Below are 26,880 nucleotides of genomic sequence, written 5' to 3' on the forward strand. Positions count from 1 at the left end.
CTAACAGCCTCTCCCCCAACTTATTGCAGCATTTAATAGGGAACAAATAAAGAGCCCTCACAACACCTTCATCTATAATTTTATCCACTAGACGAAGATGTTTCCCTTTGATGTATTTGGATGCCACTTATAGAATATGTCGAGAAAGACTCACAAATTGGCTGCTTCTTAAAGCTGCAGCCACTCAAAGCTGAATTTGTAATGGTGTGAGTTTGATGTTTTGCAGCTGCACTGTGGATCTTTCTTGAATGATTGGACTTCAAGAAGGGACTTGGTGGCAGTCAGAGACTAAAGCAGAGTGCAGCAAAGCCCTGGGTGGTAAATTCAGGGATAATACATTATTAAGCCAGCTACATGGATGAATATTTTACATGATTCTTCACTGTTGACGCGACTGTTAGCATCCAGCTCTTGGATATGAAGAGTCCAGGATGATGAAATGCTTTTGGGGTTTTTTGTTTCAGGTTTGAGGTTTAAGGACTAACGTAATAAAAAAATAAAAATAAAATCATAGTTTTAGCTCACATTTGTTTCCATAAAAAAAGGATCTTGACATTTTTTCCCCAGGTGAGTTTCTCTTCATCTTTTCTCATCTTCTGTCTCTTTCTTTAGCTTTCCATGCTTGCCTTGTCCACTAGTTACAGGGATTCTGCCCACTGAGTTGCAGGGAGCGAAAAAGGGACATCTGCAGAGGACCACTTCAGCATGCTTGGGAGAACTGGGGCGGGGTTGTAGGGTGAGACAGGGGCATACTGCAGAAGGCTGGATGGTGAATTAGGGTAGTCTCTTGTGTAGTTGGGAGCAGAACGGTACATGCCTGTGGCCAGTCAACCATGGATAAGTAAAGGAGACTCTCCGCTAAATAATTCATTCCAATGGGAGCCTTCTGAACCCACGCACAGACGCACACATGCATGCAGGGTTCTCTCGCACACACAAATGGCTGCTTCTTGACGTAGAATGCTGCAACGCCCTTACACCAAACACAGGCTCCTAATTTTACTCTTTGATGAATATTTGCAGATGGATGAAGAAACATTGTCTTGGAATAAAGAAAGAACATTTTGGTGGAACAGCGACAGCAAAAAATGCTTCAAGGTTGTTTTTGGCTTGTGAGCAAACATCACAGAGAAATGCATACAATACTTTGATAAATCAAGAAACTATCGGAATCCTTCACCACTAAGTGCTGAGGGATTTAAATGTAAATTTTTAAAAACGTTCCAAGCATTTGTAAATCTAATAAAGCTACATTTTAGTTTCAACAGAATAAAGAAAACATGTCAAATGTTTGAACTGAGAAAATGTATATGACACGGCCATGTTTACCAATGTGCAGGGTACACCTTGGACAGGTTACCAGACTGTCACAGGGCTAACACAGACAGACATTCATACTTACAGGCAATTTAGAATCACCAGTTACACACCAGAAGAGACTCACACCACATGGAACGATGGTAGATTCAAACCCAGGACCTTCTTCTGGTGAAGCAACACAGAACTGAACCACCTGATCTGAAGAAAACCCCCTAAAACAAAAAAAAAAAACCCCACCAACTCTTCTTATATTTAAATTATATCAGTTTGTTCAGTTAATTTTGATGCCCTGAAATTCTTAAATAGTTAATACAATATTTTTGTGAAACCCATTTAATTAAAGCTGAAAGTCTGCCCTCAGTCACTTTTTGACTGTTTGATTTCAGATCCACTGCGGTGGCACACAGAATCCAGATGAACAGAGAGTGTTTTTGTCTCAGTGATTATGAACATAACTACATAAATACAGCAGCATGTGAAGACAGATTAGGCTAACACAGACAGAAAAAGGGAAATACAGATTTACATACATACATATTGGCACATGGAGCAGCACAGCACAGTTTCATACCCACATTAAGTACATACAAGCACACAAACTTGCACAAACACATAAAGATAGACAACCATATCTGCAAAAATTCAGATTATAGACACGTGCAAATATGCAAAGCACAACTGACTCACAACTTATGACTACAGACATAGCCATTAACTCTTTGCCTACTAACTCTGGGAGGAGATGCTCCTACACACACACACACACACACACACACACACACACACACACACACACACACACACACACACACACACACACACACACACACACACACACACACACACACACACAAGCCCGTTCAGCTGTCTTAGTGAGGACCTTCATTGACATAATGGTTTCCCTAATCCCTTACCCTAATCCTAAACCATTAAAAATGAATGCCTAACCCTAACCCAGTCACAAGGGATCGAATACGGTATATGCGAAGAGGACCATCGAGGAAAAGGAGAAGAGGAGCAGAGAAGTTGAACAGGAGTCTCAAGGGAGAAATCTGGATGATCCAGCAGCCCCTAGGACCATGCAATAAAAACTTTAATGAAAGTCAACTAAATCAAACTTTCTCTTATACCTAACCATAACCTAATTGTAACCCTGACACTAAAACTACATTTTGAGCCTCAAAAAGGCCTTCAAACTTGTGAGGACCGGTGTGTGTGTCCTCACAAGGGACTGTTGGTTCTCAAAAGTATAGTAGAATGCAGATTTCGGTCCTCACAAAGATAGCTAGACAGGAACACACACACACACAGTCGTTTTTTTCATATCTTAGTGGGGACATCTAATTGACACAGTGCTGATGCAAACAAACTGTGAAGCTTATATACTTGTCAGAGGGCACAATTAAATTAGAGGTGTTGAGGTCAAAAAAGGCTATTTTTTAATCTGAAGATTTTCAGATTAAACGTGTCCCAGCTCCAAACATCTGTATAGCATTTGAAAATCGGAATATTGTGCTTAATCTGTGTCTGTCAGTCTGTTCGCTTTCCCCAACAACCCTTAATCAGATCATTTTTAAACTTGCTGTATCTGCAGCCCAGTAAATGTAGTGCTGAGCTTGAAGCTGCTTGGGTGAGTTCTGTAACAGTCAGTGTTGGTTTATTTACGTACAATGTTACAAGATCATTATGCGGTCACAGATGATACTAATAACAGTGATTAATAATATCTGAACTGTGGCATTGTCATAATTTTCCTATAATGAAGATATTTAGCAACAAAGGTGAGTGGCTCCATCTACTGAATAAATATGAGAAGAAGACCCCAAAAATATGACCACAAACTGAGCACTGCACTTACTGTGGTAGTCACATATAGATGAATGAGTTATTTGTAGGAACTTGCTTTTATGTTCCAACAAAGTGAGGCAGGCATACACAGATGTTTATTTCTATAATGCTGTGAACATTTCTGCCGCACTTGATCTTTGCTCCTCCGTCTTTACACATTATCAGAAGGAGACAGAATTGTAACCCTGTCTGAGCGGCTAGAGTTTCAAACGCTGCTCCGTCTTTTCTTTTTCTCACGTCAGTCAGACGAAAACAAAAGGAAAATCAGTGTGAGCCTCTTAGACTGAAGTATCATGTTCAAGGTCAATAGTCATGTTGTGACTGTGTGTCAGTGGAGTGAGAAAGCTCACTCTGCTGCTAACTTTTTCCACTCCAGCATTGGCTCTTGAACTGATATTTGAGCCCCAAAGGGTATTATGGCCAATTTGTTTTAATCTCTCACTCCCTCCCTCTCTCACATGCTCCCCTTTCCCTTTTTATTCCTCTGTTGTAAGTTTGAGATAAATTTGAAAGATTTTTGCTCCTCAGATCTGGACAGAATCTTTGCAGCTAGTTTCCCCTGCAGTTCTTTTGTGCTTCGGAAGATTAAAATATCAAATGACTGAACCGCTATATTATTGATGGGTTTTGGATTTTTTTTCATCAGACCATTTTAAAGTTGGAGTGACTTGGAAAAAAGTTTGTATCATCTCAAAGCTGCTATGAGGCCATCAGGTTATCTGATTTTTCATTTGAAGTGCTGGTGATAGCATATGGGGTGGGGTGATGCTATTAGACTACTCTTTGTGTTTCCCTTTGAAGTCTGTGTGAGATTGGATTTCCTTTGCTGTATCCCCCTCCTTCCTTTATGACCATTTTTTAAAACCCTTAAAACAACAAACACACTAAGATTAAACCCCCAGGCCTTGGTAGTCGAGGCTTTTTCCTCTTATTAATTCAATATTTCTGCACCCAGTGAAATTATGCAGACTCTAATTATGGGCTCAACAACGGCTGAGAAAACAAAAACAACACCAACACAGTCAAGAAGAGAACACACACACACATGAGCCGAGACAAGCAAGCGCCAACATTTTTGTAAACGCACAGATGCTGACAATGTGCTCTCTCCTCACTTTGCATTTTCACTATCTCACTTTCTCACTCTCACACACATCAACTAACACATACATATGCAAGCACGTTGCACAGCTGCCCACAGTCATCTGGGAAGAGACCAGCAGGTTTCAAGCCCATGAGAATTTATGTTTCTGAATGATTAGAGGCGAGGCGGATGGGTCGATCTCGGAGGCAGCAGCTGCCCGCCCCACCGCTCCAAGTGGAGCAGAAAATCAGGATAATTTCATTGTGATAATCAGCCTCCCGTTATCCCTGCTACTTCAACCCAGGAGAAGAAGGAAAGGAAACACAAGGGAGGGGGAGTGTGAGATAAACATATATATATATATATATATAAGTATGTGTGTGTTTGTGTGTGTGTGTACTGCATATGTATACTAGAAAGAGAGGAGGGAGGTGAAAAGGAGGAGAAAATAAAAATACTGAGAGTTCCTGTCTGCTTAGAATATACCTGGATGAGTTATGGAGACTTTTTTATATCTATGGAGCTTGTACCATTGATAACACCCTTTCAATGGCCCAACAACATTCAAAGCAGGTATCCAAATCCCTGAACTTTAACATACAAATAATAGCTTTATACATGCTGATATTTTAAGATGATTGTTGCCTGGTTTCAACCTGTGTTAACAGGGAACTTTAAACTTCAAAGTGTATTTGTACATAACTAAGCAATACTAATGTGTTTGTATCAAAGATGCTGATTTCACACCTCAGCTAAGCATTTCTACAAGTTCCCAGATGTCAGCTGGTATAGGGCAGTACTGATTTCACATCACACATTTCTTTTCATCTAAAGTGTTGTTGTTCTCAGCTATGAGTTGTAAAGCATGTCTGCCGTCTCACCACCAGCCTGTCTTTGACTGCGGGATAATAATAAGTTTATGTTGCTCTTGGCTCTCCTTTTCTCACTCCTATTCTATTGTTTTTGCTTCTTCTAAGTGTCTTTCTTTGTGTGCGAGTTAGGCCTTATGTTCAGCTGTTTTTGTCCTGTATGCCATGAGTTTGGGTTTCCTTTCCTTTCCTTTTCATGACAACCCTCAGTCTTTTTGTTCAGTTGCATGCAAGGGCATGCCTCATAACATGGAAATATTGTTTCTGTTTCTGTGTCTTACATGTGTGCAATCATGTGTTTGAATTATGTAGTTGTGACCCCCAAATATTCTGTCTTTGGCACTTGAGCAGCCGATGACTTTATCTTGATGAAATATTCACACTGATGTTTGCAAACACACTTGACCTCTAAAAAATACACAACACAATAAACTTTCACTACACTATTTATGACCGTGTATAGTTGGTATCAGGTAGAGGAAACTAACAGACAAACTCATGCCAGGGTGAGTCTCAGCAAGCTTGAAACTAGCCAAACTAATCACATTGGGACATACTCAGTAAGCTTTGACTGATTGCACAGTGATAATGTAATGATAACCTGGTGCTCTGAGACAGAAATGTTCCAGTTGCATTGCAGGTTTACCTATAAATGTCTCAAAATCTGATTTGAATCTTTCTGCTTCCTGTTTATGTCAATAAAACTATTTTTTGCCTTACTTTAATTTGATCTATGTATGTTTGAGTTTATTTGTGCAAAATAAAACTTCAAAAAAATTCAAACAAGCGTGTCCTTCACATACACCAACGGAAGCACTTTTTAACAACTTGATTCAGTAATTTAAAGTTAAATATAACAGTGTTTGTAACTCAGATTCTTGATCCTGGGGATAATGGTGCAATAAAGTGTAATAAAGCTTTTCCAAAACATAACAACAGGTAAAACAGATGTTATTGATGAAGGTAGGCTAGTCTCCTGCTTAGGTACAAAGTGATTGCATTTTCAAAGGAAGTTCATCAAGACGCATCATTCATGTGATGTTTTCATGCGCACATACAGGGGCTTTCTGCATTAAAGGACGGGCTTAATTGCTTTGTGCTATGGACTAAAAGGTGACGCTGAAGGAGGGGCAACCATTCTCACTGCATTATATTCATCATTATTTTATTTCTAAAAAGAAAACTATAGAAAATAAAACAAAATGCAACAAAAGCTAAAGTCATTAGAGGCGGGTATTTGTTTGTCCCAAGTCTTTTGTAAAAAATGCAAACTCTACACACAATTTAAAGTGAAAGCTCAAGACTTACATTCCGAGCAGGACTTTTAAACATCGGCTAGTAATAACCTAGTCCATCCTGAGGAGGTCAGTAGCAGCAGTGAGCTAAACACAAAGATTTAGAGCATCTTTAAAACTTCACTTATTTGTCCGATCCGGGAATCCCTCCACCACCTCCTTCATCCTCCCCGCTCCCTCCCTCCCTCCTCCTGCAAGCCACCCCGTCCACCGACAGCGGCGCTTCCCGTGACGCCTCGAACGGAATCAGATTCGGACACATGCGCTCTCACATCAGGTCCCTGCCCCCTGATACACGGCAGCAGTAACGGGGTTACTTTCCGTATACCGTCTAGTTCCAGCACTGATGGGAACCTCGGGGTCTAAGACATATCGGTGTGCATAGCCTTCTTCTCCAGCTGACAATACCATGAAGTTAGAAGTCCTTCTTCTCCTCCTCTTGGGTTTTTGCAAGCTGTCCCCCGCGAAGATTGCCGGTGAGAAAACTCTTGATATATGTATATATAAATATAATATTTCTTTAGAAGACATACTCTATGCTCAGTAATGCCTCCACCGATTTGTTCTGTGTTGTGCAACATCCGCTAATAGCTTTGATTAAACTCTGCATAAACTCCGATGACCTTGTCAAACGGGTAAGCACAAACTACTACCAACTACTCACCACTGGTCTTATAAAGCAAAGGATTATGTTTACATTCCTACGTTTCTTTTTTTAAAAGATTCAGTAACTTGGAGAAGGCATGCAGACTTCTAATTGTGTTGACAACAACAAAACAGCAAAAGCTGCCATTTTTGTGGGATGAATTAAGCTTTTTTTTAGTGCAACAAGATAGTCCTTTTAGCAGTGTAACGCAGTAATGCGATGGCCCTAGTTCTGCTTCTCTTGGAGCTGACTGGTCATCAGGCAAACAAGAACACAGGTGTCATATATCAGCATCTCTGCACCTGTCCTTGAAAGTACAGCCAGAGCTTGTGGGATTCAATCATCTGTAATGTGGCTTTTATGTTTGCTTGGTGGATCCTTTATATGCATTTACCCTGTCAGATGATGTCAGACAGATGTGAAGCCAGAGTGGGAAAAAAAAACAAAGCAAAAACGCTGCAGGTCAAAGGTGGACACCCTTCCTCCCGGTCCCTCAGCTCACACACATTAGTCCTTGCACATGATGTCCCTTGTGTCGGATATTTTAGATGTCTCTCTCCATCGACATTACAGTTTCTGTTTCTCTGGTGGCTTTATTTCACTGCAGACTGACTGATGGGCTGACTGCCCAGCTTCTGTGCACAGCCATATTAACCATTTATCCTATCTTGTTATCTTGTTATGCAGTGTGTGTTTTTTAGAGGAAGAGTAAATGCTCTACTTTCTATCCCTGCCACTTAAAATCAGGCTGGTGATGGTGAAAAGCAGCGGCAGTAGGAGTTATTATTGTTGATCCATCTTCCCTCTTCTTGTTCCAGCTCCAAATGAGTTTGTGTCCTTGGCGGAGATGGAGGATGCTTTATTGAAGAACCTTTTCCAAGGCTATCAGCGCTGGGTTAGGCCAATCCAGCGTGCCAATGACACTATTAAAGTACGCTTTGGACTCAAGATCTCTCAGCTGGTCGATGTGGTGAGACGACACACACACACACGTACAAACAGACTGACATCAGTTTGCAACTCCTGTTAAAAGTGGCTTCCTTAGTTTGAATGAAACTAAGTTTGAATTTTACACAACTTTTAGTCTTTCGGTCTTCCTGTGAGATTTGTTGGCAACATCCAAAGTAAAGAATATTGCAAGCCTTGCCCTTTAACAGCAAACACTAAATGCAAGCATGAACTTGCTTTGAAAATGCAATTATTGAAAAAGTATCAAGACACTGAGTTAGATAAAACACGTGTAACACATATAAAAGAAATATAAAGAGGTTGTTCTGGTTTCATCAGTCCCACTATGTGTGGTGCTGAAATAGAGCTCAAGCTATCTCTTCATACTTGTGACTACACTGTCTCTCTTTGGAGTGTTTGTTTAATATTTCAGAGGCTGGTTGCAATAGGTTGAGATGGTTTAGTTGCTCCGGAGGAGAAAACTGAGCACGCTAATGGAGGAACCATGCTTCTTGGCTTGAAATATTCATCTCAGCCAGTCCATATTTAACTTTTCTTCTCTTCCTTCCAACAAACACAGCCAGAAATGAATTACATAAAGCTGTTTGTGGCAAATAGGAAAGGTTTAGGTTGATCTGTTGGATTCTGGGAAAGAGAAAGGGCGATGGAGCTAAACATAAAAACAGCAGCCTGCCTATGCTGTGTATGTCCCCTGACTCTCTCTAGGCTGCTGCTCAGCTCTGTATTAGATTATGGTTCACCTCTGGTCTATGTGATCACCAAAACATTCAACTGAGTCTGACAGCTGAGGCCTGCGCTGGATATGCTGAACATCTTTGAATATGTCTCGCTCACGTCTGCTAAGGTTGTTGAACTTGTTTTTGTTATCAGCACAGCTTCCTGCACCCACTTTTGGTACTATGTTTTCTTTGTGTTTACTAAGAAAGTGGCAGATAAATCAGATTCTGTCAGATACAGTGGAAAACGAAAAGATGATTTGGTTCACCTGAGCTGGGGGTTTTATATTCACTAAAACAGTAGCAGACAATAAAATATTTGAATGAAATAAGTGATCTTGGATTTCTTTGTAAACTTTGTTTATGAATCATTTAAGCGTGAATCAGTGTTGAGTCTATACTGAACAGGTGCCTTAGCGAAGAACCAATTTTAAAGTGTATCTTTAGGTACTTTGTTACTAGAACTCTGTTACAAAAGCAAGTTTTTTATTTCTTTAGTTAAATCTTTTAAAAAATGCCAAAGATATCAAAGTTTATTGGCATAAAATAGTGTTTTTGGACTAATAGAATCATGACATGAGACGGATAAGGCTGAGGTATGCCAATGACATGAGAATTTGACTCAAAATCTGTGGCGATAGGTTTCATGGAGTGATGAATCCAAATCTGAAATTTTTGGCTGACATTTTTGTCAGTATGTACAGAGGAAGTCAGGAGAGGGGTATAACAATGAGTGCCATGTTTTACAGCCATCTGTAGAACACAGTGGAGGCTCTGTCAGTATTTAAGGCTGAACTTCAGTCTGTGGTTTTGGAATCTTTGTCAAAATGGATGGAAATATGAACCCAGAAAAGTATCATCAGACTTTGATCCACTAACAATTGGGAAGCTTCTGATTGGCAGTGCCTTCATCTTTTAATATGACAATGATCTCAAGCACATTGCCAATGCAGGAAAAGCATACTTGGATAGAAAAACACACAGTGGAACACCATCAGTCATGGACTTTCCTCCCCATAGCTCAAACCTCAACATTACTGAAGCAGTGTGGGGTCATGTAGACAGAGGGCACAACAAAGGGCAGCCAGTATCCAAAGAAGAGCTTTGTACATCCTTCAAGAAGCCTGGAGAACTGCTCCTGAAGAATACTGAATGACAATGAAAATGAGCTTGCAGCTAACACAGCTGAAGAATAAAAGTGTCCATGCCAAATGTTGACTTTCAAGCTTTTAGGAATTCTACAAACTCTGTTTTTGTCTTATTTTATTTCTATGTATGCAATCGCTGCACCTATTTCCCATTTTCCCTGAAAACATGCAAAGACATCAGGGGTGTCTTGAGTCTTTTGCACAGAACTGAACAACCCAACCAAAACCAGCCAAACAAGCAAATATATTTCATTTTCATAGTTGCATTTTAATGTGCAAATCCACCAAATAATAAAACAATGGGTTGCAAAAATGATTTCTTCTTACGTTTTTGGAAAGTATTTTTACATAACATATTTTCCCAATTTTAAATAATAATATTTTTTCTATTTTTTATGTTTTTGTCTTTTAGGATGAGAAAAATCAGCTAATGACAACTAATGTTTGGCTGTGGCAGGTAAGACAAAATGAACACAATGTTGTTGGGCAGGAGCATGAAAGATTGTACAGAATCATCCAAGAGACCATTTATAAACATTTTCTCATAAATGTTAATCAGTTTATTTTTCATGATGCATTAACAAATAACACATGGTTTGCAGGTAAAATGAGACTGACTTTTTGAATGTAATGTATTTTAAAACTAATTTATAGACCCTTGATTTGCTTAAATAAGCTGTATGTGTGAGCAGTTGGTTTAAATGTAATATTTAGTTGTTATTTGTATAACTGATGATGGGTGACAGAATTCATAAAGGAGTCTGTTATAGAGGGTATACAACAAATACAAGCAAATCACAGTATTATTGAGTGTTGTTTATAAGTCTGCTGATGTGGCTTCCTGCATTTTCCCTTGACCAGGAATGGATTGATTACAAGCTGCGATGGAATCCAGATAAATACGGAGGAATCACCTCCATCAGAGTTCCTTCAGAAAATATCTGGCTCCCAGACATCGTCCTGTATGAGAAGTAAGGCCGCTCTGAAATTTCAGCAATCCAGTGACTGATGATTACGTCATGTGAAACATGAGTCTGTCTGCATGAAAAACACTAACACAACGTGATGCTATCTATCTTAATTGCTTTAAAAAAAGCTTTCTTTGAGTGTAACCAGCATGTTGTAATATAAATAATATAAATATTTAATCTTACACCTCATCTAAAAAAATCAGTAACACTGAGCTGTGCTCAGAAAGGCCACTCTGTTCCTTGTACATTAATGGATTGGATTTATATAGCGCTTTTCAAGGCACCCAAAGCGCTTTACAATGCCACTATTCATTCACTCTCGCATTCATACACTGGTGGAGGCAAGCTACAGTTGTAGCCACAGCTGCCCTGGGGCAGACTGACAGAAGCGAGGCTGCCATTTCGCGCCATCGGCCCCTCTGGCCAGCACCAGTAGGCAAGTAGGGTAAAGTGTCTTGCCCAAGGACACAACGACCAGGACAGAGAGCCCAGGGATCGAACCGGCGACCTTCCGGTTACAGATACGCTTCCCAACCCCCTGAGCCACGGTCACCCAATCAGCCATACATTTACTTGACCACTTATTAGGTTTGAGCCTGTCTTAGTTGCCATTGGTCAAGTAGCAGGGAGCGATGTGGACACATTTCATAATGCTCTCAAAGAGTCCATAAATTTTCAATTTTCATGTGATTATCAGTTGAACTACAACAGGTGCATAAAAACAATTCATTATCAAAGAGATGGACGATTGCATATAGTAGTATTAATTTAACAGTTTCATGTAAATGGACTTAAGATGAGAATTGACTTGTGTTTCATATTTCTTCAGTGCTGATGGGCGGTTTGAGGGTTCCCTGATGACCAAAGCTATTGTGAAGTACAACGGGGCCATCACCTGGACACCACCTGCCAGTTACAAATCTGCCTGCACCATGGATGTCACTTTTTTCCCTTTTGATCGCCAGAACTGTTCCATGAAGTTTGGGTCGTGGACCTATGATGGCAGCATGGTGGACTTGGTTCTCATGGACAACCAGGTTGATCGGAAAGACTTCTTTGATAACGGGGAGTGGGAGATACTCAGCGCTACTGGTGCCAAAGGAAACAGAAAAGATGGCTTGTTATCCTACCCCTTCATCACATACTCCTTCATCCTGAAGAGGCTGCCTTTGTTCTACACGCTGTTCCTAATCATCCCTTGTTTGGGTTTGTCATTTCTGACCGTCCTGGTCTTTTACCTCCCCTCAGATGAAGGAGAGAAGCTTTCACTCTCTACCTCCGTCCTAGTGTCACTTACTGTGTTCCTGCTGGTCATTGAAGAGATTATTCCCTCCTCCTCCAAGGTCATACCCCTGATCGGAGAGTACCTCCTCTTCATCATGATTTTTGTCACCCTCTCCATCATCGTCACTGTCTTTGTCATCAATGTCCACCACCGCTCCTCAGCCACTTACCACCCAATGTCACCATGGGTTCGAAACCTCTTTCTTCAAAAACTGCCCAGATTGCTGTGCATGCGAGGGCACACTGACCGCTACCACTACCCAGAGCTGGCTCCCGAAAGCCCTGAGCTGAAGTCTCGCTCTGGAGGTCGGAGAGGCCAGAAGACAAACAGTGGTTCGCTCGGACCGACTACTTCTGATGGGAAGGACGAAGAAGCCTGGGGTGCTATGTTGGAGAAAGCCATCTATTCGGTGCGCTACATCAGCAGACATATCCGTAAAGAACACTTCATCCGTGAGGTGTGTAAAGTATTTATCAATAAACATTAAATTCTTTTGACAGATTAAGAACTTGATGTTTATATTGCGCATACTCTTTCTGTAATCCCATGTCTTATTTTTACCTTTTCACAGGTGGTACAAGACTGGAAGTTTGTGGCCCAGGTGTTAGACAGAATCTTCCTTTGGGCTTTCCTCACTGTCTCAGTATTAGGCACCATCCTTATCTTCACTCCAGCTCTGCATATGTTCATGAAAATCCCCCCTCCAATTCCAAGTGAGGAACAAGCTTCAGAGCCGTTACACTGACGAGGCAACTGATCATCTGCCTTCAAAGAAAACATTTTTTAAACATGGTACCACTGAGCAAGAAGAGCCCACTGCAGGCACCTTTTACAGGATTTTGTTGACTATCTGACTCTTTCTGTTAAACCACTGTGTAAAATATACATGCGAATAAGTCATCAGGTCACTCTGTCTGTTTTGTCAATATCATAACGTTTCATCTGATTATATTGGCATTTTATTCTGCTTTAAGATATATATGACAACCTGAGTAACCAGTAGTCTCACCTGTGTTGAGTTTCAGTTCGCAAATTGCCAAAATAAAAAACAACAACAAAGAAATGCTTCATAAACTCTACACCAAATGGTATTTAGCTATCAATATACAAGATTAAGGTAAAACCCCATAATTGCCTTATTTTTTATGTTTTTAACCAACATCATATTTAATTTGATATTTTTTTCTTGACATACTTTTTTTTCAAATTCAAAACAAATTTCTACTCTGGGAATTTTAATTAAATAAACACCCATGAGGGCGTTGTCAAAGCTATTATTTAACAGTAGGCTACTTTTTTTGTAGTAAACTGTAAGAAAAATCATTTCTGCAGAAACCTTTAAACTACCTTAAACAGAGATCCCACCACCTCGCAAAACGTTTGACTTTTGATGTCACACATTAGGGGAAATAAAGTATTAAAGGAAAGATACTTAACTTACTCTTCCCTGTGTTTTTTTTGCATGTGACAAGGCATGAATAAACCTGAAATAAAAGTAATAAACAGTAAAAGTTAATGTTAGCAATAAGTCAGTTATTGCTAACATTAACTTAATGATAGCCCTGATTTGGCCCTCAGGCTGTATGTTGAGTATCACCACACCGAAGCTTAAAAATTGTGCTGCTCTGTTTCAGTAGCATTTACTGATTTGTCACTTGTGTCGTCCTCATCAGATAAATTTTTCTCACAGCAGACAAAGAATACATTTAAAGTAACAAAGTGTACTGGATTAATGAAAACAACCCATAAGTTTGTTGTTTTTATTGTTTCGATGTACCTAATCAAACCAATAAAGCTGGTTTAAATACACAAGCCTGTTTAAGATAATGCTGTTTTTAGACTCGCTTACAATTCAGCAAAAAAAGTATTTGCTCATCATGTTGTGTGCAAAATTTAAGTCACTGCAGTGTCACAAATGGTATGACTTATCCCCCCCAAACAGGATCATTTTAGCTTTGGCTGAAATCTGTGAAGTAAAATCTGCATCTTGCAGCACCACCTGGTGGTGAATCTCATTTCGTTTGATTCTTCGAATACTGTTGAATACGTTTTAATTAATGGCATAAAATCATTTTATTTCCATTAATAGACAATCCCAAAAGACTAAAGAAGCAAAATGTTCAGTTCAATTTAATTTGATTTTATTGTATGAAATGCTTGCATCATTTTTCTACAATAATCCAATAAATTTGACACAATTGCTAAAAACAACATTTTCCGCCATGCTGATATAGGAAATAATGGTCACGCTTCGTAACCAATGAGAGGCTTAACTTGAGTAAAAAAGCTGACCAATTAATGAGATTCTAAGACTTTCTGTCCAAATGTTGCGTTCATGTCATAGTGCGTTTGATCGCTAAATCTACAGTTCAGACAGGCTCTGAATGGAGAACATATTCAAAAACATCCCATATCAAGTAAGTCTTTATATACTTTCTAATATTTTGTATATATGCTTATGTAAATCACTTTTTATGAAATGTTTTCCATTTAATTTGTTTTTATTTTGGGCCCCCAGTCTTCTTTTTTCTTTACTACCCATTACGACCGGTGAGGCTGTCCAGGTGGGCGCGTGCATTGCGCAGCATCTCCATATACATCCTGTTGTTTTCGCTGCAAAGTAAAATACATATAATGAATATTGGCTTTAAGTTTGTGTGATCAAAAGTATCATAACTATATTAAAAGGAAGTTACAGTGCTCATTGAAGTTACTTCGGTTTGGGCACGCTGACCATTAAAACAGTAACCATTGTTGTTTCTTTTGCAAACGTGTTTGATTTAAAGTTACGTAAGTAATGTACTCGATAAAATTGGAAGAGTCTGACTCTGAAACATTCAAATGTAATTTAATAGCGACAAACAGTTACGTCACTCACGTGGCCACAGAGCGGTCAAACATCAGGTTGCTCATGTCCATGTAATACTGCGCATCTGTTCGAATGGCCGTCCAGTACTCATTAGCCTAATGAACAAACAATTACATGAAACGATTCTTAAAGTGACTCACTCTATATGCTTAGAACATTTCACTAACATTTACCTGCTCCTGAACGGTGTAACCCCACTGGTTCTGAGAGTGGTGTGGATCCCAATATCCTGCCTGTCTCTTCAGCCTGATAAATCCCTTTGCCTCCTCTTCCTTCAGGAAAGGGGCAGCAAAACCCCCTAAAAACATTAACATTGACGGATATTATAATACTTGTAGGTGCATGTATTAAATAAGAATTCCTAACAACACTGACATAAATAGAAGTCATGAGCGAATCCTGGATGTTAAGTAGGTCTAGTAGAACACTGCATGTTTAAATTTTAAAACTATAATTTTCAAAACTATGTTTCAGGACTTTAAATCTACAACACCAGCACATATACTTGCAGTAACAACAGAGGAGAAAACTTACCACTCAAAACAGCTAACAGGATCACAAACTTCATGTCTGTGAAATTATGAGTAAAGAAAATGTTTTAGAAGAAAGAGAGAAATGTGTAGACATCTAACTGCTTGAGCTGTCAGGTGTGAATACTGTAAAGTTTCATTAAAACGAGACAGAAAGGGAGATTTACCTGCAGCGGTGTCATTCGTCTGAATGTGTGAGTGTTTCGGATTCAGCTTAAAATCCATCATGAAAAGTGAACAACACTTTCCTTCATAGATTTTTTTCCCTTTAATACCAGAAACCAGAAGGGAATGAAAGAACTCAAGCATCAGGGCAGGCCATCACTCTGAGTCAACATTTACATTTATCTGTTGCCAGCAGACCAAACAGCAGGCCTTCCCCCACAGCAGCCAGGCTGTGAGATTCAGCATAGAGATGTTACCGGCTGTATTTTTAGGCCATGACAGTCACTAAAACGTTTATTCTGTAAGACGTGTTTGGTTTAAATAAATTACAATTAGCGAAGAAAAGATGCTTACAAATGCTTTTTTCTAGACACAGCTATTCTTTGCTTTTTGGCTACATTTTAAAACCCTTAAAAACAAAAGTTATGTTGAACTTTAAAGGTATTATTGCATCAACTTTTTCCACAAAAGATTCTCCACTCATGTTACTTTGAACTCTTATTGCATTATATTGCAATAGATATTTTTTTCTGTTTCAAATGGTATTACCAAATTCCTTATGTTTTATGTTATATAAATAACCATATATTATTGAACGCACGACCTATTTTTATAGTCTTGTAGAAGTAAAGCTTGTGTGTGTATGTCTACATTTCTACCACTAGGTGTAGTCCTATCCACACTGACTTTTGGTTAGAGCGTTCACTCTTTGTGTGACACAAATGGCAAAACAACTGCCATTTTTCCAAAATAATTTTTGTAATCTGTGTTGGTATATTAAGAAAATAAGTATGAGAAAATACACCGTGAAAAAAAAAACACACTTAAAGAATAAAACAAAACAAACATAAATGTGGCCAGATGTTGATGCATTAAACTATTAACATAAAATCAGGAGTGAAACTGACAAAATGAAGCAGATTAATTAATAAACAAAAACTCCAACTTACGTGATGGATTTAATGAAAGGGAAATATTAACACATAAAGCAGCATTTTCTGAGGGAAGGTAATTTAAAGCTTGCTTTTGAATCAGCTTAGACTTCCGGAAAAAAAAAAATCAAAGCAGGTCCCAGAAGGATTAATTTTCATTTTTACTTGTTGAGGTGCTGCGTTAGGTCTCATCCTTTTAAGTATGAGGAGGAGCCTGCCAGTGAATTTCTTTGTGTGATGTAATATTTAGGCCTACGATCTCGCTCAAACGCTGATGCAGCCACATGAAAATAACTATATAAAAGCTGAACTGAGGGTAACGGTTATCCAAAGAGAAACTATTGAGAATAATTTTAACTATTTATGAACCTAAGACTTTCTAATGATTGTTTCATACACATGTGACATTATACAATTATTTTTCAGCGTAATTGTATAATTTTTTATTTGTTTTTCTTTAACTGTGTAACATTTTCACTCGCCCCCACACACCGCACAAAACCTTTTAGCTCTTTTTGTTTGGGTTCGTCTGACACGCTCTGTCTGTCCTTTACCCTTGACACACTGCTGACCTTTTTCTACAGTAAACTACTAAGTGTGTATGAGAGGTCTGACCTTTCTGTCGCATCCCATAATAAACTGTCACCACCTGAACATTTTAACAGAGACAAATGGCAAGCTGGCAGCTAGTGAGACAAAAAAGGACGAGCTGTGTTGAGCGGACCAAGATGATCTTCATCATGTGGGCTAGATATTCACACGTACCTCAAACCAGCACATATTGGAGTGCAGAAAAGATGCATTTTATTTTTTGGGTTGAAAACATTTCAGATATGCACACACTTCTGAAAAGATTATAAATGACACAATGCAGATTCACGAATGCGTGCACACCTCCCACATCAAAGGTAGTGATTTAGATACAAACTAAAGCTCATCTGACCTCATTCTATCATGTACATGCATACATATGCGCCCTGCTGGGACTATGGGGAATATTTCAAATATTTAAGTTAGAAACAGGGCAAAGGACAAGATGGATGTTGAACAAAATATGTTACGATACTGAAAATTTCATGCATACTTTCTCATCATTGAGAGAATATCGAGATAGTGACAAATCTGTGATTATTTTTTCTGACTATCAGCTTTTAGTTGTACTGCGATGTGTGATTGTCAGTAATGATGTGTGCTAAGTTTGTTTCACGTAGTAGAAAAATACCATAAGGATTTGAAGAGAAGAAAAGACAAAGACGAAACAGGGAAGCAGTACCAGTAACGTCATAACATTAAGTAATTAAACAGAACAGTTTCCATTTATAAAAAAAAAATTGATAATTAACAGCTCCCTGCAGTCCTTACACTCCTTTCTGTGGTTATCATTTTCTCTTGTTCACTTCCTGGACTGGAGACATTTTAAACCTCAGCACTGAAGCTCACAATCAACTCAAAAAGGTGAAACATTAATTAAATAAGAATTGCACAGTGGCATCTTTCATGTTCATTCATATTACATACGTTTGCCAAACAACAGTGTTGGGAATACATCTGTACACGTCGTTAGGGTGGAAAATTATTATTATTATTATTATTATTATTATTATTATTATTATTATTATTATTATTATTAAATCTGAACGGTCTGTCTGAAAAAGGACTGTAGTATTTGGGTGAAAGAGTCCAGAGTATCATCAGCTGCCAGTTTGCTGGAGGATTGATTTTAAGAACTTTGAGCATAGAGATGTTTTTTGTTTTTGTTTTTTTAAATTGTGTGTTTGTGCAGTTGTAATGTGCACTGTGCATTGTTAAGTGGGGGCAAACAGCTATACAGAGTGTAGGAGGAGGCAAAACAGTGGAAAGAAAAACATAAAGTGAAAAAAAAAATACTCCTGGTGCAACAGAGCCACAGAATCACTTTATAAACACAAACACACACAGAGACAGTACTGCATGCATAATGATGCACTTAATGTTTACACTCAACAAACACTTTGTCAGATGCACCTTAGTAATGTTTTGGACCCCTTTTACCTTCAGAACTGCCCAAATTCTTTGTTGTACACGTTTCTGGAAATACTTCAGAGATTTTGGTCCATATTGAATTGATGGCAATTCGAACAATTGCTGCAGATTTATCAGCTGCACATCAATGATGCAAATCTCCAATTACACCACATCACAAAGGAGCTCTATTGGATTGAGATCTGGTGATTTTGGAAGACATTTGATTACAGTGAACTCGCATTCTTGTTCAAGAAACCAGTTTGAGATGATTCAAGCTTTGTGACATGGTGTGTCACTGTGTGTGATTTGTTTACTTTTACTTCCTTCTCACTCCCTAGATGTTTTTTTTTCTTTTACAGTGAGATTATTTGAAAGGATGAAGTTGGGATCAGAGGTTTCACACAGCCCACTGTGGCTTTCGGGACCACCTATTGAACAGATATGGGATGCTGTACCAAATCAGATCTAACAGCATAAATCTCCTCAGATGGAGCTCCATGTGGGGTAGGAAAAATAACTAATACCAATGGCGCAGGGCTGCTTCTTAGATAATACGCCCCTATTCCATTGAGAGAAGAAGAAGAGAGAAAGAGACAGGGAGCAAAGGCGGCGAGAACATTTGGAGAAATATGCAATGTTCCCCCTCATTGCCTGTTGGATTCTATTTCCGACTGAAATTATTTATGGACTGGAATAAATAGGTCATTTGATTATAAGCCAGTCTGGCACAAAAAGGAGACAAATATGACAAAAATGCAGTTGATGAACCTCTTTGTAAAGCTGGGAAGGGGGAAATTGCAGTGCGACGCGTGGCACTTCAATAAATGATGATCTACAGCTGTGGGAGATGGAGGGTATGCACTGGTGATTTGTACCTGCTACTTGGGTCAGAGTAAGTTTTCCTGTCAAACAGTGAGATAAAAAAAACGGACAAATGACAAATTTATTTATCTGGTATTTGTATAGCTACTCTTTGACCTTGTGTTTGATTTAAATGTGCACTTAGCAAAAGAAAAAAGATATATGTCAGTCACTGGGCAACTACCAATTTTACGAGTTGCTCAGAAAAGGCTATGCATAGAATCAAGCATGTAATGATTTGACTGATTGGACTGAGCAGATTGGTTTAAATCTTGCAGGATGTTACTTTCAGGCTACAATACTACTCCTGGGCTTAAGTAGCTTGTTTATCTGAGGTAGATAAGAGTATTGATACAACTTTTATTACACTTAATAGTGATATACGGCTACCAACTGATAACCTTATCCTAAGTTCACTAATGAATACATTTATTTACACTGTCAGAGCACTTATGCCATTTGGAGTTTTACTTAGGGTTACATATTCCTTATTTACTTTTAGATCTGTACTTATATAACAGTGCACAAATGGAATCAATCTTCATACCTTACTCTGTGCAAGAAAGATAAGATTTTTTTTCCATGAACATCTAAAAAAAGTCCCTGTTTAATTCTACTGTTTACTGTAATAGACTGCAGTGTATACAGGCGTGACTGGGAGAGCATACACACAGTCCTGTTTCCATCACTTCAGGGGACTTTACATTCAGGGTTTCGTTACATCATTGCCTGAGGTCAAACACTAACATTATCACCCCCAGAATGTGAGCAATATAAGTGGGCGGCACGCACACGCACCTTTATTTGATTAGACTAGTTGAGTTTAAGTAGACACTAATGTAATCTTTAGTCAGTGTCTCGTGAGCATGTTGTAGGATTTAACATTCAAATGTGAGCTAGTTTTCAGGGTTAGCACACAATTACTGGGTTACAGGCATCTCATCAGCCTCATCTGTGCTCATACTCCCGTGACAGAGGCTATTACTTTACTGTATCCTGTTGTGTTACCTGTGATGCGCACTCAGGCTGGGAAGGAGGTGCACTGTGCAGCGTTGTGTGCGTGTGCGTGTGAGGGAGACTGAAGCAGCGTGAACGTGCCAATCTGAACTCCGCACTCCTGTCTGTCAGTCTTTTTTTTCTTTTCTTTTTGCAAATCTCTCACGCCGTCCCGGTCCCCTTCGTTTTCCCCAGCCGCATGTTCATTCCACCGCCGAGCCGGATCAGAGTTCCCGTCTAGCCGACACAACCGCTGGAGTTCACTGGACGGTGCCAGCATGCGGTGCCACAAGTTTTGGAAACCGTGTTCGCTTGGATTTTATATTTGGATCGCAATGCTTTTCAGAGGTAGGTTTGGGGCAAAGTTGTTCTTCCCCTCCAGTTTATACAGATGATCTAATGAAGGGTACCGACTTGAAAACGATTTTTGTTTTTGGTTTTTTTGAGGAGGATGGTAATTTAGACCTGAGTTTACGTCCTCAAACGACTAGTAGGGAATCTTTTCGGCATTTTCGGAAAGTTTTCTAACATTAAAAAACAATCAAAATTGATAGGATAATTTTAAATTGTCTGACATAAACAAACCAGAGTACGTTTAGATAATTTCATATCTGGATATAATGTGGAATTTTTTACTTAAGACCTCACAGTACAGGACTAGGTGACGGTTTTTTGTTTAGCAGTCACCATACACCTGCTGAATAACACTGGCTGCTGAATCTTTCACAGGCTATAGCCTGGGTAGGAAATTCAAAGATTTATAAATCTTTGAATTTCCTACCCAGAATCCAGACTAAAAAACAAGTTAAAGACGCAAAGAGTTATTTTTAAAGACTGAGCATATGTGTGCATTACTCTCTACATTAATGTTTGCTGCGTTGAATGATGATGATGTGCATGCATGACTCTATAATGCATTGCTAAGCCCCATCCCATCATCAGCATCATCATCTAACATCTGGGTTGGTTACTTAACTCAGTGGTTTTGCTGAATCTGCTTTCCAAAGCACTGCTTTATGCATAGACATATGTCCACCGCGAACCCGAACCTGCCACCTTCCACTTCACCAGTCAGAAGGGAGGCAAAAACCAGGAGACAAGGTCAAATCAAGTGATAAGACATTCTAACACATGTCACATATGGCTGTTGGCATGTATTGGTAATAGCACGCTAGTTATCCTTGAACAGGGTTAGCATGTAATGACTTCTCAGAATTGTGTGGTTTACCTCTTTCTTTTTTGTTGTTTTACATGAAGCAAGAGTAAAAACTTAACTGTCTTGGAAGCTTAGTTTTGCTTTATTGACATATGTGGACATGAACCAAAAAATGAAGGGAAGCGCAACAGAATGGATACGGTTTGTTTCACCCATTGATGTTTTTTTTTTTTTACTGTCTTTTAAGTGGCTACCAAAAATCAAGCACAGACACGACTCCACAGCACGCTGTTCAAACAGAGCATCATAACTGATGAAGCAAAAGCGATGAGCCCCATGCCAAGTAAAGGGTATTACCTCTCTCCATGTTAAAGGGGACAGAGGGAAAACAATTAATCCATTAAAGTACTTCAGGGAGTAAACTGGCACATCCAGAAAACATGCTTAGACTCACAGGGGTCCAATATAAAGACTGTAACCTCCCCCAACCACCCACAGACACACACATACACCCACCCACATACACACACACTACTCTGACTACACCAATGGCATCCTACTGAAACAACAGCCTCACTGCATACGTGTGACTCAGAATCAGATGTTTTTATTTAAAATAGCAGGGAAAAAACAAGACAAAGCAAAAAAAGAACAACCTGAACTAGTCTTCTACCAAGTGTTTCTAGTCTTCTAGTGTTTTCAAAATCAAATACTGGTTGACCATAGAGTTGTATTTGTTGCATCCATCCATCCATCCATCCATCCATCTATCCATCCATCCATCCATCCATCCATCCATCCATCCATCCATCCATCCATCCATCCATCCATCCATCCATCCATCCATCCATCCCTTCTATTCTGTTTTGGCAGCAGGGTACACCTTGGATAGGTCACCAATCTATCGCAGGGCTAACACAACCATTCACACTCACATTCACACCTATGGGCAATTTAGAATGATCAATTAACCTTACCTCACTAATTGCATGCCTTTGGATTGTGGGAAGAAGCCTGAGTACCTGGAGAGAACTCATGTAAATATGGGAACAACATGCAAAGTCCACACTCTTAAATTGTTAATGTCTAGAATGGCTAGCTAGGGTGGTAGTGGTGGGAGAAATTTATGTGTGTACCTGTATGTGTGTGCAGAATATTTATAAATGTTAATATTCTATAAAAACTGTTTATATGTTTAGTAAAATAAAATAGTAGAGTTTTATACTTAATGAAAAAATATTAATGATTACTTTGGATTAAAAAATTAATTAAGGTTGATTTCAATTGAAAACAGGGATGTAGAGGTTCTTATGGTAGTTTCCTCCACTCTACTGAGTCAAACAAAACAGAACAGTGACCCGAAAAAACTGATGTTGTAGAGCTCTTTAACGTTTTCTAGTTTTGGTTATCTTTATTTGTAAAGCTCTCCTCAAATTATTTTCCCATCCTTTACCACCCTTGGAAGTCTGTGATTACTCAAACATTTATAACACAGCATGTTGTGCAGAAATAGTTAACAGGTTGTTCTGCTATTAAGTTAAACTCAAATGTTTAAAAGTAAACCTAAAACATTTTTATTTTGCATTAACCATGTAGGTGTTGAAGGATTTTTGTTTCCAAATCTGTAAAAGCATGTGGGTTGTGTTCAGTGTATACGAGATGTGGTGGTCACAGACTCAGTGCAGCACTTCAGAGGTCTTAGCTCCTGGATTAGGATTACAGTGGTGTCAGGAAGCCATAGATTGTAAATCTCTCTATAAATTCATCTATCTAGAGGTCCATTAACAAACTGCATCATACACGATTATGCTCGCTACTGTAGCCAGTCACACAATGCTGGAAATGATGTGTTAATGGATGAGTTCATGGTTCATCAGTTGATTTAAACATCCCACACACAGAATGGTTATAGTGTGTGTGCTTGCTCTTTGGAAGCCCAGAGCTGCACAGAGAAGTGACAAGCATTATTAGTTAGCAACAGAATATGTGGATGGTTAAATCTATTATATGAATTACAGTTTTCTGTTTTATCTCCATCCTAACGGTCTCCTTTACTTGCATCATTTTTAGCTCTAGGTCATTTCTCTAGTTTCACCCTTTTATTAGGGTTTTTTTTTACACTACTTTAAGTCATAGTCTTACTGCCTCACTAAAATATTTTGTGCTTTATTGAAGTTTACAGGTTCAGAGACCCTAATTTAAGTCCTTTAAGCATGATCAGGAATATGATGAAATGTAAAGGAATCCAGGATTTTAAAGGCTCTGTGATGGACTGGTTTTCATCCATCTCTTACACCTCCATCTAGCACAAATTATTTTTTCTCCCTGGATTCTTTTTGTACTTCCTGCTTAACTCAAATCAACTAATTTCCCAGAGTCTCATGTTCTTCCAGTCTCCCCAGCTGCATTTTGAATCAGGTTAGGTAATAGGCTAGTGACCTGGGTTCAAATGTAGGTTTAGAGCTGCTGAACATCTGGATGCTTCACTGCTGACCTCCCCTGACTGATATGTTTCCTTGCCAAACGACTGATAGTAAAATAATGAGCTGCTAGACCATGCCAGTGTAGATATGTCCTCAATTTACATGAATGCACACTTGCCTGGTGTTGGAGCCAGAGCGCAACACACAGTTTATAAGAATCATTCTTATAAACAGAATCACACAGAAAAGCACTGTGCAAAAGTCTTGAGCCACCCCTCATTCTTTAATGTGTTGTTAGAAAATGGGAAAGATGTCCGGCGTCTTATTGAAACATGTAGAGTCATATGTGAACAAACTTGAAAGCCAATATTTGGTGTGATTATCTTCATTCTTCAACAGAGTCTGAAAGCTTTAGGTAATTTCTTTAAGTAGTCCTCAGGAATAGTTCTCCAGGCCTCTTCAAAGACATAGAAAAGCTCTTTGGATGTTGGTTTCCTTTTGCTCTGTCCTCTGTCAAGATGATCCCACACTGCTTCATGACATAGTTGGTTAAACGGGTCAGATTCTTGATTGGTTCATATCTGGATCATATCTTCATATCTGGTGGGTGGAAGTTTTTATTTTAATTAGCAGTTTTAGATCTGCCTAAAACCTAAATCAGGGGTTCCTCAAAGCACTGCCCTTGGTCCATTACTCTTTACAATTTGCACGATCTCACTTAGTACTGTCATAAGCAATCACAGTATACAGAAATCTGACCACATTAACACAGTATTGAAGTCACTTCACTGACTCCAAGTGCAATATAGAATTACCTTTAAAATCCTTTCAAGGATTAAGCCTATTATATCACAGAGCTCTCAATGGTTAGGTCCCACACTACATCTCTGACTTGCTCACTGTTTATTAACCAGTCAGAACTCTCAGGTCGTCAGACTGAGATGACAGGATTAGTCTCACTATACTGAGGGTGCTTTCAGTTATTGTGTTTCTGTTCTTTGGAAGGAGCTGTCTGCTGACCTGAGATATTATTAAATGTGTGTGTAAATTCAAATACAACCTCTAAACCTTTTTATTCAGACAGCCTTACACTCCATAGGGGTTTTTTTGTTTGTCTTGTTTTATTTGAATTTGTTATTTTTACTGCTTTATTGTAAACCTACACCATACATGTTTTTATGTTTTTATCTTCTGGGTTAAGCACATTGAATTAGCATATAGTGAAATGTGCCATTCAATACTGTTCAACACTGTTTCATCCCTGGAGTATGTTGCTATTTCTTGTTTCTGTCACTATAGTGTCTGGATTCTATTATCTCTCCACACTGTCACTGTACTGTGTTGGCCACAGTCTACAAAAGAGATTCATATCTATGCTGTTCACCTTTCTATTATTGTTTTATTTAGAGTAAAAAAGAAGATTTGAAGTGCTGTATAAGTACTTTAAAATTGACAAACTGTTAGTTGTAGGAGTTTGTGGTGTAAAACAAGGTGTGTTGTCCTGATCTAATTCCATCTCCTAGAAGCAAATTATAAAGTCTTAAACTTTATTTGTTTGAACCTGTGAAAATCTGTTTCCCCTGCAATGATCTGCATATAGTGCAGCTGTTATTGTTTTGAAAAAATAACTGTGCGAGGCGATAACTTCTTTTTTACTAGTATGTTGACCATTTTCCTGAAACCTTCCTTACTCATTGTATTTTTGGTCACTTATCTTGGACATCTGAAGTGACATTGGACAATTGTTCTAGGTTGACATCACTGGCCCTAAATCTGAATTATATCCAAACTACAGGTAATGATCTGCCTCTAGGATCAAAATCTTTGCCTTCTGCTGTGCCAGACATTTGATTTTTGTTTTTGACGTTCTGTTATATGTAGTATATCACTGCAGTCAAGTGAATTCAGGAAATTTCAGGCTCTGCGGTGCAAGGAACAGCTGTGATTGGCACATGCAGGCACGCTGTCAGAGAGAGCTTGATTTGCTTTTACTTCATGTCTAGCTGTAGCACACATTTTCATTATCAGTCAATCACGTTCATTTAAAACTGCAGGAAGTTGAAATTGTGATTCAGATTAAAATTTGATTAATTGTGCAGTCACCTTCCATCTTTTAGTCTTGACTTCTGGATTCAAAAAGCTAACTAACCTTTAAAATCGACAAAACAATGTGTAAGATCACACAAGGTATACCTATCATCCTGCCTATAGTGATGTTACGCATTCATTACCAATGCTGCAGCAGTATTTTTTTGTGTCAGACATATAATTTGTTGATATCTGCAGGACGGACTGCATTTTAAAAATATCAGTATGTTTCATAGCTGAGAAGTCCGTCTATTGATACTGCTTCAAAAAGACCCAGTTACGTTACATCCCAGTCTATTTAAGCAAAATATACAGTATTTGTTAAATGTTTATATGTTACGCCTAACTGCAAACAAGGAATGTATTATAGTTTGCACTCTAGCCTGTGTTTACATTCTGATTTGGTATGTTTATTTTTCCAGCTGCCAGCAGATTTGATTTATATTCAGCAAGTTTATCATCTTTGGACTAAAAACATTCACGGTGTGACTTCAGCATCAGATATATTGCACATTCATTCAATAGTGGAAATTTTTCCATATTTGTTTCTTCCGCAAACACTCATAAATACAGTGCACTAATGCCATATATTTGCATGAGAAAGGGTCTAGATGCGTAGCATTTGTTGTGATGTCGACTCTCCGGGCCCTCAGGGAGTGGCATTCTGTTAGCAGCTCCTTTGTGCAGCATAGTCCTTGCCAGATT

The 26,880-nt window shown here is 38.8% G+C and overlaps 3 protein-coding genes across 3 annotated transcripts in view; 2 read left to right on the top strand and 1 right to left on the bottom strand.

Moving 5' to 3' along the window:
• The first annotated feature begins 6,559 nt into the window (after positions 1 to 6,559).
• Positions 6,560 to 13,336, top strand: LOC113006662 (neuronal acetylcholine receptor subunit non-alpha-2-like). The gene is made up of 6 exons (XM_026142754.1): positions 6,560 to 6,892; positions 7,881 to 8,032; positions 10,308 to 10,352; positions 10,757 to 10,866; positions 11,696 to 12,608; positions 12,723 to 13,336. Exons 1-6 carry the CDS (start codon positions 6,826 to 6,828, stop codon positions 12,894 to 12,896), a joined length of 1,461 nt encoding a protein of 486 aa, XP_025998539.1. The 5' UTR covers positions 6,560 to 6,825; the 3' UTR covers positions 12,897 to 13,336.
• A 1,309-nt stretch (positions 13,337 to 14,645) lies between these two features.
• Positions 14,646 to 15,829, bottom strand: LOC113006668 (uncharacterized protein C3orf85). Its single transcript, XM_026142767.1, has 5 exons — positions 15,718 to 15,829; positions 15,555 to 15,590; positions 15,194 to 15,318; positions 15,030 to 15,115; positions 14,646 to 14,764 (listed from the first exon to the last, which is right to left on the bottom strand). The coding sequence occupies exons 1-5, from the start codon at positions 15,776 to 15,778 to the stop codon at positions 14,686 to 14,688; spliced, it is 387 nt and encodes a 128-aa protein (XP_025998552.1). The 5' UTR covers positions 15,779 to 15,829; the 3' UTR covers positions 14,646 to 14,685.
• Positions 15,830 to 20,386: 4,557 nt separating this feature from the next.
• LOC113006654 (neuronal acetylcholine receptor subunit alpha-7-like) overlaps positions 20,387 to 26,880 on the top strand; it is a 34,941-nt gene continuing 28,447 nt past the window's right edge. Inside the window, exon 1 of the mRNA XM_026142740.1 lies at positions 20,387 to 20,856. Within this exon, the coding sequence (XP_025998525.1) occupies positions 20,787 to 20,856 (70 nt within the window). The 5' untranslated portion in view covers positions 20,387 to 20,786. The remainder of the gene's footprint in view (positions 20,857 to 26,880) is intronic.

The sequence above is a fragment of the Astatotilapia calliptera genome, chromosome 2 (assembly GCF_900246225.1).
Source record: "Astatotilapia calliptera chromosome 2, fAstCal1.2, whole genome shotgun sequence".
NCBI classification, from domain to species: domain Eukaryota; kingdom Metazoa; phylum Chordata; class Actinopteri; order Cichliformes; family Cichlidae; genus Astatotilapia; species Astatotilapia calliptera.

Excerpts from the sequence above, each read along its gene's own strand:
- LOC113006668 (XM_026142767.1), bottom strand. The coding sequence starts at position 15,778 with ATGATGGATTTTAAGCTGAATCCGAAACACTCACACATTCAGACGAAT. Across the intron at positions 15,319-15,554 it reads CCTGTTAGCTGTTTTGAGTG|GGGGTTTTGCTGCCCCTTTC; the intron begins GTAAGTTTTCTC and ends TAATGTTTTTAG. Across the intron at positions 15,116-15,193 it reads GTTACACCGTTCAGGAGCAG|GCTAATGAGTACTGGACGGC; the intron begins GTAAATGTTAGT and ends TTTGTTCATTAG.
- LOC113006662 (XM_026142754.1), top strand. The coding sequence starts at position 6,826 with ATGAAGTTAGAAGTCCTTCTTCTCCTCCTCTTGGGTTTTTGCAAGCTG. Across the intron at positions 10,353-10,756 it reads CTAATGTTTGGCTGTGGCAG|GAATGGATTGATTACAAGCT; the intron begins GTAAGACAAAAT and ends TCCCTTGACCAG. Across the intron at positions 12,609-12,722 it reads AAGAACACTTCATCCGTGAG|GTGGTACAAGACTGGAAGTT; the intron begins GTGTGTAAAGTA and ends ACCTTTTCACAG.